Raw genomic sequence first — 12,365 nt, 5'->3', positions numbered from 1 at the left:
GAAATTAAAGAAGAATTAAAAAAATTCATGGAAACCAATGAAAATGAAAACACAACTGTCCAAAATCTTTGGGATACAGCAAAGGCAGTCCTGAGAGGAAAATATATAGCAATACAAGCCTTTCTCAAGAAACAAGAAAGGTCTCAAATACACAACCTAACCCTACACCTAAAGGAGCTGGAGAAAGAACAGCAAATAAAGCCTAAACCCAGCAGGAGAAGAGAAATAAGAAAGATCAGAGCAGAAATCAATGAAATAGAAACCAAAAGAACAGTAGAACAGATCAACGAAACTAGGAGCTGGTTCTTTGAAAGAATTAACAAGATTGATAAACCCCTGGCCAGACTGATCAAAAAGAAAAGAGAAATGACCCAAATCAACAAAATCATGAATGAAAGAGGAGAGATCACAACCAACACCAAAGAAATACGAACAATTATAAGAACATATTATGAGCAACTCTATGCCAGCAAATTAGATAACCTGGAAGAAATGGGTGCATTCCTAGAGATGTATCAACTACCAAAATTGAACCAGGAAGAAATAGAAAACCTGAACAGACCTATAACCACTAAGGAAATTGAAGCAGTCATCAAAAATCTCCCAAGAAACAAAAGCCCAGGGCCAGATGGCTTCCCAGGGGAATTCTATCAGACATTTAAAGAAGAATTAATACCTATTCTCCTGAAACTGTTCCAAAAAATAGAAATGGAAGGAAAACTTCCAAATTCATTTTATGAGGCCACCATTACCTTGATCCCAAAACCAGACAAAGACCCCATCAAAAAGGAGAATTACAGACCAATATCCTTGATGAACATGGATGCAAAAATTCTCACCAAAATACTAGCCAATAGGATCCAACAGTACATTAAAAGGATTATTTACCACGACCAAGTGGGATTTATCCCTGGGCTGCAAGGCTGGTTCAACAGCCGCAAATCAATCAACGTGATACAATACATTAACAAAAGAAAGAACAAGAATCATATGATCCTCTCAATAGATGCAGAAAAAGCATTTGACAAAGTACAGCATCCTTTCTTGATCAAAACTCTTCAGAGTATAGGGATAGAGAGTACATACCTCAATATCATAAAAGCCATCTACGAAAAACCTACAGCGAATATCATTCTCAATGGGGAAAAGCTGAGAGCTCCCCCTAAGGTCAGGAACGCGGCAGGGATGTCCACTCTCACCACTGCTATTCAACATAGTATTGGAAGTCCTAGCCACAGCAATCAGACAACAAAAAGAAATCAAAGGCATCCAAATCGGCAAAGAGGAAGTCAAACTCTCACTCTTTGCAGATGATATGATACTTTATGTGGAAAACCCAAAAGACTCCACCCCAAAACTGCTAGAACTCATACAGGAATTCAGTCAAGTAGCAGGCTATAAAATCAATGCACAGAAATCAGTGGCATTCCTATACACCAACAAGACAGAAGAGAGACAAATCAAGGAGTCGATCCCATTCACAATTGCACCCAAAACCATAAGATACCTAGGAATAAATTTAACCAAAGAGGCAAAGGATCTGTACTCAGAAAACTATAAAATACTCAGAAAAGAAATTGAAGAAGACACAAAGAAATGGAAAAACGTTCCATGCTCATGGGTTGGGAGAACCAACATTGTGAAGATGTCAGTGCTACCTAGAGCAATCTACACATTCAATGCAATCCCCATCAAAATACCATCCACTTTTTTCAAAGAAATGGAACAAATAATCCTAAAATTTGTATGGAACCAGAAGAGACCTCAAATAGCCAGAGGAATATTGAAAAAGAAAAGCAAAGCTGGCGGCATCACAATTCCGGACTTCCAGCTCTATTACAAAGCTGTCATCATCAAGACAGTATGGTACTGGCACAAAAACAGACACATAGATCAATGGAACAGAATCGAGAGCCCAGAAATAGACCCCCAACTCTATGGTCAACTTATCTTCGACAAAGCAGGAAAGAATGTCCAATGGAAAAAAGACAGTCTCTTCAACAAATGGTGTTGGGAAAATTGGACAGCCACATGCAGAAGAATGAAACTGGACCATTTCCTCACACCACACACAAAAATAGACTCCAAATGGTTGAACGACCTAAACGTGAGACAGGAGTCCATCAAAATCCTAAAGGAGAACACAGGTAGCAACCTCTTTGACCTCAGCCGCAGCAACTTCTTCCTAGAAACATCACCAAAGGCACTGGAAGCCCGGGCAAAAATGAACTATTGGGATTTCATCAAGATAAAAAGCTTTTGCACAGCAAAAGAAACAGTCCACAAAACCAAAAGACAACCGACAGAATGGGAGAAAATATTTGCAAATGACATATCAGATAAAGGGCTAGTATCCAAAATATCTAAAGAACTTATCAAACTCAACACCCAAAGAACAAATAATCCAATCAAGAAATGGGTAGACGACATGAACAGACATTTTTCCAAAGAAGACATCCAAATGGCCAACAGGCACATGAAAAAGTTCTGAACATCGCTCGGCATCAGGGAAATCCAAATCAAAACCTCAATGAGATACCACCTCACACCCGTCAGAATGGCTAAAATTAACAAGTCAGGGAATGACAGATGTTGGCGGGGATGTGGAGAAAGGGGAACCCTCCTACACTGTTGGTGGGAATGCAAGCTGGTGCAACCACTCTGGAAAACAGTATGGAGGTTCCTCAAACAGTTGAAATTAGAGCTACCATTCGATCCAGCAATTGCACTACTGGTATTTACCCCAAAGATAGAAATGTAGGGACCCGAAGGGATACGTGCACCCCAACGTTTATAGCAGCAATGTCCACAATAGCCAAGCTGTGGAAAGAGCCAAGATGTCCATCGACAGATGAATGGATAAAGAAGATGTAGTATATATACACAATGGAATATTATGCAGCCATCAAAAGGAATGAGATCTTGCCATTTGCAACGATGTGGATGGAACTGGAGGGTGTTATGCTGAGTGAAATAAGTCAATCAGAGAAAGACATGTATCATATGACCTCACTGATATGAGGAATTCTTAATCTCAGGAACAAACTGAGTGTTACTGGAGTGGTTGGGGGTGGGAGGGATGGGGTGGCTGGGTGATAGACATTGGGGAGGGTATGTGCTACGGTGAGCGCTGTGAATTGTGCAAGACTGTTGAATCACAGATCTGTACTTCTGAAACAAATAACGCAACATATTTTAAGAAAAAAGAAGATAGCAGGAGAGGAAGAATGAAGGGGAGTAAGTCAGAGGGGGAGACGAACCAGGAGAGATGATGGACTCTGAAAAACAAACTGAGGGTTCTAGAGGGGAGGAGGGTAAGGGGATGGGTTAGCCTGGTGATGGGTATTAAAGAGGGCACGTTCTGCGTGGGGCACTGGGTTTTATGAACAAACAATGAATCATGGAACACTACACCAAAACAAATGATGTAATATATGCTGATTAACATAACAATAAAAACTTAAAAAAAAAAAGGGATAATTGGTCCTCACTGGGAAAAACCCAGGGGACCATGCAGGTGTTCCCACCATCAGGCCCTTGCAAAGCTAAGTACACTTAGATTGTGGACTGCTCTATTTATACCTATATTATATTTTTATGTCCCCTGAACCAATCTAAAACTGGAGTTTACAGGTTTATCTGTAAGAGTTTTGAAAGTTGGGGGGCACCTGGGTGGCTCAGTCAGTTAAGCATCTGCCTTCAGCTCAGGTCATTATCTCGGGGTCCTGGGATCGAGCCCTGTGTCAGGCTCCCTGCTCAGCAGGGAGTCTGCTTCTCCCTCTGCCCCTCCCCTGCTCATTCTTGTGTGCTCACTCTCTCAAATAAATATCTTAAAAATTTTTTTTGAAAGTTGGTATTCATTTAATATTATAAGGTATTTGAAGGCATTTATTCACAGTCAACAGATGAACAATTACATTATTTTTAAATGATAAGTAGTATTTATACACACACACACACACACAGTTCTTTGCATTGTAGTACAGATCATTATAATGACTGGGCAAGCTGAAACCATGCAGAACAAACTTAATAATAACAGAAAAATTAGGATTTTCTCATGATTTTTATACATTTTTGTCAAAACTTAAAAATTTCTGTTATAACTGTATAAGAACATGAAAAATAACAAAATGATGTTTAGTACACCCCAATTTAAAACATTAGAAACATGGAGGACTAAAGTGTCTTATGTCTTTGTAAAATAACTTACCAAGATTAGTTGGTTTGAACAGTGCTTGTCGTCTTGATATAAAACTTGTAATATGGAACAAGCATCTTTTCTTTGTCTTGGCAAATTATCATAACTCTTTTCTGAGTCTGGATCAGCTTTCAGGTTTTCATCTCTGGAACATTTGCTATCATGAAGTATGTTTGTGAGTTCCTTCACTGTGAAGTGTTTTTCCTGTGTCACTTCCTCTGGGCTATCTTCATCCTTTTGTCACAACCACTTTCCTCCTTTGTGTGGATAAGCTTACCTTCATCAGGTTCCTCTGGGTGCACATCTTAAGTCTTTCGAATGCAGCAGGGTAACCATTCCTGCAGTCAGGTATTTCTTCTGTAACTGTTGACACTCAGTTTGAATTTTACTTCCAGTAATACTACTTTTTGTTAGGTTAGGTTGCACTTTGATCTTGGCCAATTTCTTCTTTATTATCCATTTTTATAAAATGTCACATGGGTTTATTAATGAGAGACAAGGAGACAACTACAACTATAAGCTTTGCTGTCCGTGCCTGAACTGAATAACATACGTGCTTTGACTAGTCACCAATAGACTTTGAAAAGTGATGTGATGGATTACTGATCATGATTGGCATCTATTTTTATGTAGTGCTTTGTAGACAGAAGAGCAGCCAGTGAAGTTTGTGCTTTCTGCAGTTACAGTTAACATACCACAGTAACTGAAATCTGTGTTTGTCTGTACCATGCCACGTGAGGCCTGTCTGTGCTATAACTCTGAAAGTGCTCAAATGTTTTTTGACAATTATATTTCCCCTATTTTATGCCATTTGGGAAATTAAATAAATATTTTATGTTCTAAAAATAAATGATAAAACATTTTCTTTCAGTCCCTTCTTATCCATCCCCTTCCTCCCCAGGTCTGTTTAGTTTTTTAGGGTAGGACGGTAGGGCAGGTAGCATTGTTTCTCTGGACTGTCAGCCTAGGAACCTCAGTACTAAGTTTGGCTTGGTTTAGGTTCACTGAAAGTTTTAATACTAAATCACACTTTGTTTCTCCTCTTAGATTGATATAGAAATCAATGGCGATGCAGTGGATCTTCACATGAAGTTGGGTGACAATGGGGAAGCTTTCTTTGTGGAGGAGACTGAAGAGGAATATGTAAGTTCTAGTAGGTTACATCCACTTTACACAGTGTATTCAGGCCTCCAGGACCTATCCCAAAACAGAAATGTTCAGCAGTTTTCACGGTTATAGAGGTGATTTTTACAGGTTAAACAAGCTTTAGTTTTAGGCTGAAAAACTAAGCTCTCAGGAAGGAGCTAGAGGAGTGAGGAACTTTTCTCCCCACCAAGTGTCAGGGTACAGAGAATGCGCAGAACGCCTTTGCATTTGCTCTTTTTCTCTGTCTTTAATGAGCTTTCTTATTTAGTATCTGTTAGAGTTTACACCTTGACTTGAATACATTCAGTTCTCCCTAAATAATGAGGGCCTATCTCTGCCCGCTGTGTGTTTGTACATCTGTGACCTTTAAACTTGGAAAATGTGGGGCACCCGGGTGGCTCAGTTGTTAAGCGTCCTTCTTCAGCTCAGGTCATGATCCCAGGGTCCTGGGCTTGAGCCCCGCATCGGGCTCCCTGCTTAGCAGGAAGCCTGCTTCTCCCTCTCCCACTCCCCCCTGCTTCCATTCCCTCTCTCACTGTGTCTTTCTCTGTCAAATAAAATCTGTAAAAAAAATGAACTTGGAAAATGTGTTTACCATTTTGGTTAGGGATGTGGGATCTCTGACCTTGAATAGTCTTGAGGATTAGTTTATTATGGTCTCAAAGATTTAAATTAATTGGCCTATATCTTTTTAACTGATTATTGCATGTTTGGCTTCTTTCAGTGAGAGAGCACAGTTCCCTCTGCCACCCCCATCCCCACCCCTCGTATCTACTGATGTGAATGGGGGTGAGCTGTTTTTGATAGACTTAGTGTGGATCTTAGAAGAGACTTCCTTACAGCTTTTTTCATAAAATCTCAGCAAAAATTATAACCTTCAAGTTATTAAAGATACAGGACTACTTTTAGGGGTTTTGAAGATGAACTGCATGTTGGATGTCATAAATTCACAAAGAAAAATGTTAACCAAAAAATAAACGATAGCAGAATGAGATTGTTCATCATTTTTAGTTTAGAGAGACACCAGCAATTTAGATACCAATCAGCATTACAAAGTATGATTATGAAAAGGAACCTTTCCAGACCAATTTTTTTTTCTAGTACCTTAATTACTTGTTTTTATATTACCTCATTTGTGTTTACTTGGCCTAAACAAAGATTTTCCCTCATCAGAGATGGAAGCAAAAAGCAGAATGAAACAAATGAGTTATCACAAGGATAAAATATTTTTGATGTGTTCCTTAAAATCATGTGTGTTTCAGAACAGTGATTGATTAGGCTTTGTATAAATCAACAAGTGAGAGGACTGGGTTACTGATAGTTACCTGGTTCTCATGGTCAGTTCTGATGATTCCATTTATAACTATGCTTAGCAAGGTTAACTTGTAGAGTACCAACTTTCCCAGCCTCTTTTTCCTATTCCATGTATCCTCAAATTGTTTAGATTTTCTTTAGAATACTGTGCTCTTTAAAATTAAAAAAAAAAAAAAGTTAATTCATCCAATAGTATTGGAATTACTACTCAGTGTCACATACTATGAATATAACATGCCCCCACTCTGCAGGAGTTTACAGTTTTAAAGGGAATAAACGTTACCAAAACCCATCTGTCTTCCATTTATTTACATTTTTGTTTCTCTTAAACTTTGTTCATCTAAACTGTATATTGTCAGCATCCTTTTCAAGCCAGTAGTTTTAGATCTACCCCTATCCTTTTAATAGTTGCCCAGTCATCCATAGTATGGACGCACCACAGTTTAACCATTCTTGTTCTGACAGAGATTTAGGTTGTTTCATCCCCCGCATACAATGCAGACAGTGCTAGAACAGAACTGGGAAACACCACCAGAGACAAAACAGCTTTTAAGAAGTACCAGTAAACTTTATAACAAGGACGATTGAATTAAAAGGCCCTTGAAGTGAGAGGCCACGGCCTCTCACTTGAGTGCCCTGGGGGCATACAGAATAATAACCTGTTACCACAGTTTCTCTGTAAGTGTGTGTTGCTGATGAATACAAATATTGCTTGGGTAAACAAAATTTTGGCTTCAGGGTAATATGTCTACCAAAGCCAAATTCAAAAGCTTGATTTAGAACAATTATGGAAACTCACTCATTTTCAGGACTATTATGTAAAAATTTGAGTACTCAAAGTTCTTTGATGTTAATTTATACCTCTATTACATACTTTCCATTTCCCCCATGATACAAAGGGATGAAGTTAGTGACTAAGAAGTTAATTTTCTGAACATCAAACTTGATCATTTATTTGATATTAAATTACAAGTTTAATTCTTTATTTTTAAAGATTATTTGAGAGAGAGTCACGCACATGCGCAAGTGAGTGGGGGGCAGAACAGAGGAAGAGGGAGAGCGAATCTCAAGCCGACTCCCCACTGAGCATGGAGCCCAACACAGGTTTCAATCCCAGGACCCTGAGATCATGACCTGAGCCGAAATCAAGAGTGGGATGCTTAACTGAGCCACCTGGGCACCCCACGAGCTTAATTATTTCTAACTGTTGGGCCTTATTTTCTTCTTCTGAATTCCTAAAAGCCTGTCTTGAATACATTACAATTTTAAAATCCACTGATTTCATTTGTTAACAGGGTATTGTCAATCACTTTCTTCCACCGTCATTTAATTTAGCAAACACACATTTTACCGTAGATCCTCACTTCACTTACCTATCCTGCTGCCCCCGTCTGATGGGGTGTTCCTGATCCCTGCCTTCTGCTTTATCCTGTTACTGTTGTCTGTAAGTTCTTGACAGAGTGCTTTGTCCTGCCTCCTCGGAATGCTGCTGCTGCTTTGAACTTCCCTTTACAGAGAATTTAATTGGCTGTGCTTTAATTACAGTTTTTATAGGTTTGTGCTAAATTGGTATATTGGTTCCTTCAAATGTATTCAGTTACATGGACCAATGAACTATTTGTATGTGCCAGCATAAAGACTATTTGGAGTAGAGTGGGCAGTGACTTCGTTCAATGTGACAGTCTTACTTTGGGGACTGTGTATTCTTTCTACCACTGTGAATTTAGATACACAAAGTGTTCATTATTGTTTTTGATTCACTGTCCACTTTGTCATGGACAACTTTTCTTTCTCCATGTTCTTTTTAAGGAAAAGCTCCCTGCTTACCTTGCCACCTCACCAATTCCTACTGAAGATCAGTTCTTTAAAGATACTGATGCCCCTTTGGTGAAGTCTGGTGGAAATGAAAGACCATCTCAGAATTCAGACATCTCACACATCTTGGAAACAGAAACGGTTTTCACTTCAAGTTCTGTGAAAAAGAAAAAACGAAGGAGAAAGAAATGCAAACAGGACAGTAAGAAGGAAGACCAGACTGCTTCCCCTGCTGCAGAGGATACCGTGGATGTGGAAATGAGCTCTGATGACGACAAGGGGGCCCAGTCAGCAAGGTAGGGCTCTCTGTGCAGGTGCTGGGCATGCACACATGCTGTGGGCAGAGCTCAGGTACGGCTAGTTGCTGTTGTTTCTTCCATGGATCTACAGTGTGAGGTTTGGACTCGTTTTTCCCCATGGCAGTTTATTGTGGAATTAGTGGAAGAGGCATTCTCTTTTTTCCTTTCTGCTATTCTATAAAATTTGCCATCAGACATCCTGTCATGGTATTAAAATATCACTTGAAGCAGACCATCAGTGTGTGTCTTTCCATCCAGTAGGTTTCCAAAAGCCAAATGAATTTTAAGTCGCAAAGAAGATCTGGATTACTGATGGCCCTTGGGCAGCCTCGGGTGTGTATCCCTACTTGGTATCTTGGTATCTCATCTGTTTCTGAGAAGTTGAGAGTTGTTGTTTAGAGTTTATCATCAAAACATTCCTAGTAAGTTGAAGAAGGAAGGAAGATTTTTGTTGTTGTTTCAGTTTTTCTTAGAGTGAAAAATCTCGATTACTTCTTACTTACCAGCTCAGTAGAAGAGCTTAAAATATATGCCAGTTTTCAAGTCAGCAGTGCCTTTCAAGAGGTAACAGTTGGGGGTAGGGCATTTATTTTTTTGTTCAAGATTTTGATTTTTAAAAGGTTATCTTAGATCTGTTCCACTCAGTGGTTGCTCTGGCACTGGAAGAGGACCATATGTGTGTCAGCAGGGTGGTTAACTTTATTGATGAGCATTGGACAAGAAGTTGCTGCCCACAAGTGACCCTAAAGTTCTGCCTAAGTTCTTCTAAGATCCACCAGAAAGGACACTGAAATAAACACTTTTGCCCTCAAAGTTTATTGGTGTGTGTCTTTTATTATAACGTTTGTCCACTCTCCCTCCAAGCCAGAACCTCGCTTGCTTGGGAAGCAGTTATGTCAGAATGCACGTAAATTAGGGCATTGTAATAATTTCCAGGAGCTTGGTGTCTTGCTTTTTTCTTTAGACTACCATGGATCATAGATGCTGCAACTTGGAGGAACTCTTATCTAAAGTTTCCCTAAAACAGGATCTGCTTAATTATGTAGCCAACAGAAATGAGGACTTTAAAGGACAAAATGTAACAGTCATGGGAATTCAGGTCAGATGTATACTGAAATAAGTGCTGAGCTGAAAGGTAGAAGACTAGGCCTGTTATATTTTTGATTGTGGAACAGCAGCTACTTGATCACTCTCGTCTGGGCCTTTTTGTTTCTTTTTTTTTTTTAAGATTTATTTATTTGAGAGAGTGAGCAGGGAGAGGGAGAGAAGCAGTCTCCCCACTGACTGCGGAGCCTGGCACAGGGCTCTATCTCATGATTCTGAGACGACCTGAGCTGAACCAACTGACCCACCCACGTGCCCCTGGGCCTGTTTCTTAATCTATGAAATAAGAGAATTGAACTACATGGTTGGCAAGGCTCCTTCCAGCTCAGCATCTAGATTCTAAAATAATTGGGGGGAAGATACTTAGGGTCAAAGGTATTAACAGCATATTAAACAGGTTAAAGAATCAGAAAAAGAATAGGAGGTCAACTGCTTCTGCAGTTGTGCAACGTAGAAATTAGGTGGGGTTGGGAAGTTTGCGGCTTTAAAATACCTTCCCATCCTCAGGCCCCTATACTTTAGGAAAGAAATTCTCTTTCCAGAGAAATACCTAAATTTTTTTTTCCCTTATTTGAGAGCACGTGGGCAAGCACAAGCTGGCAGGGGGGGCTGTGGAGGGTCACAAGGAGAAGCAGGCTCCGTCCCAGAACCCTGAGATCATGACCTGAGCCGAAGGCAGATGCTTAACTGACTGAGCCACCCAGGTCCCCCCTAAAATCGGTTTTTATTTTATGTTGATAAATAGCGTTCTTTTTAAATAGCATTCTCTATACTTTTCAAGAATTTCATTGATAATAGAATTAAGGTTAATTAAGGATCCTTGAAGGAAGGAGGCAAAAGATGAAATCATTCTTTAAAGTGGGTTGCTATTTCACAGCTGAAAGAAACACATTGGCGAAAATTGGAGAGCTTTAAATTACACTGAGCTTTGTGTAAACTGTACCTAGTGAGTCTCTCCCTAAAGATGGACTTTGGCTTGTATATAGCATGGAAACCTTGTTTGTCCTTCCAGAGGATGGATGGATTTTTACTATGTATATGTATTGGAAACATTGCACCTAGGCTAAGTAGTCTTTTGGAGGGAAGAGACCTGTCAAATTAGATGGTGCTCTAGCACAATCCCAGCAATGTTAAAAATGGAGAATTAAGGGGCACCTGGGTGGCTCAGTCAGTTAAGTGTCTGCCTTCAGCTCAGGTCATGATCCCAGAGTCCTGGGATCAAGTCCCTCATCAGGCTTCTTGCTTTGGGGGAGCCTGCTTTTCCTTCTCCCTCTGCCTGCTGTTCCCCCTGCTAGTGTGCATGTGCGTGCTCTCTCTCTCGCTCTCTCGCTCTCTCGCTCTCCCTCTCTCTCTCTCTCTCTCTCTCTCTCTCTCTCTCTCTCACACACACACACACACACACACACACACACACACAATAAATAAAATCTGTAAAAAAAAAAAATGGAGAATTAAGACCACATCATCAGAAAGGGAATCTTCTTTTAATTCACCAAAGCAGATGTGTTGATAAGTTATACCTAGAAGCTAAGTACAGGGAACCTGAGACTTTATAAACAGCATCTGTTGCCCTGAGGCTGCATACTTCATCTCCTGATCAATAACTGGCTTCTAGAGAACCTCCATGTTTTTCTGTGGTGACAGGAACCTTACAGCCAGCTCCCTGCCTTTCCTCCCCTTCATTTCTTTTTCTTTTCTTTCTTTTTTTTTTTTTAAGTAGGCTCCATGCCCATTGTGGAGCCCAAAGTGGGGCTTGAATTCACGACCCTGAGATCAAGACCTGAGCTGGGATCAAGAGTCAGATGCTTAATTGACTGAACCACCCAGGCACGCCCTCCCCTTCATTTCTGACACAGTAGACAGAGAAATATTGCAGGGCTCCTTTCAATCCTATTATGAGGCATCTTTTATGAGAAATGTCCTATATCTAAATGCAAACTGAGATCATTAGCCACACTGAAATTTATTGACCAATAGCTGTGCTAAGGCTGAGGATAAACATTGTTTACAGAGTTAGTGATTTTCGGTCTTGGTAGTTAGCAACCCCATTTATCTCTAACGTACCACCAGTTAAATAGAGAAAAATTCATTTAGTCCCTCTGATTTATCCCACATAAATAATTCATACTATTTTAGCTTCCTTTTGATTTTTTTCCTGCTTTTAAAAGATGGAGGTATAGGGGCGCCTGGGTGGCTCAGTCAGTTGAGCGGCTGCTTTCTGCTCAGGTCATGATTCCAGGGTCCTGGCCTCTCCCCCTGCTTGTGCTCTCTGTCAAATAAAGAAAATCTTAAAAAAAAAAATTAAAAATAAAAGATTGAGGTATAATTTACATACAATAACATCCATAGAACTTAATATGCAGGTATACAATTGAGTGAATTTTGACAGTTGTATACATTATGTAACCTCTCTTGGTTTTTGAATAGAAAAGATAATTGGTTTATAAAATCGTATTAAATATGAAGCCATGTTGAGATGCATCTGT

The 12,365-nt window shown here is 39.8% G+C and overlaps 1 protein-coding gene across 3 annotated transcripts in view; it reads left to right on the top strand.

Moving 5' to 3' along the window:
* The window catches only part of LPIN2 (lipin 2), a 92,726-nt gene that overhangs the window by 55,470 nt on the left and 24,891 nt on the right, over positions 1 to 12,365 (top strand). For all 3 annotated transcript variants that reach the window (XM_025886357.2, XM_073898462.1, XM_025886356.2), the window contains exons 3-4: positions 5,249 to 5,344; positions 8,471 to 8,772. In XM_025886357.2, the coding sequence (XP_025742142.1) occupies positions 5,249 to 5,344; positions 8,471 to 8,772 (398 nt within the window). The remainder of the gene's footprint in view (positions 1 to 5,248; positions 5,345 to 8,470; positions 8,773 to 12,365) is intronic.

The sequence above is a fragment of the Callorhinus ursinus genome, unplaced genomic scaffold (assembly GCF_003265705.2).
Source record: "Callorhinus ursinus isolate GAN/ISIS: 27379988/994484 unplaced genomic scaffold, GSC_fseal_2.0 scaffold11, whole genome shotgun sequence".
Taxonomy (NCBI): Eukaryota; Metazoa; Chordata; class Mammalia; order Carnivora; family Otariidae; genus Callorhinus; species Callorhinus ursinus.
This window is presented reverse-complemented; position numbering and strand designations above follow the sequence as displayed.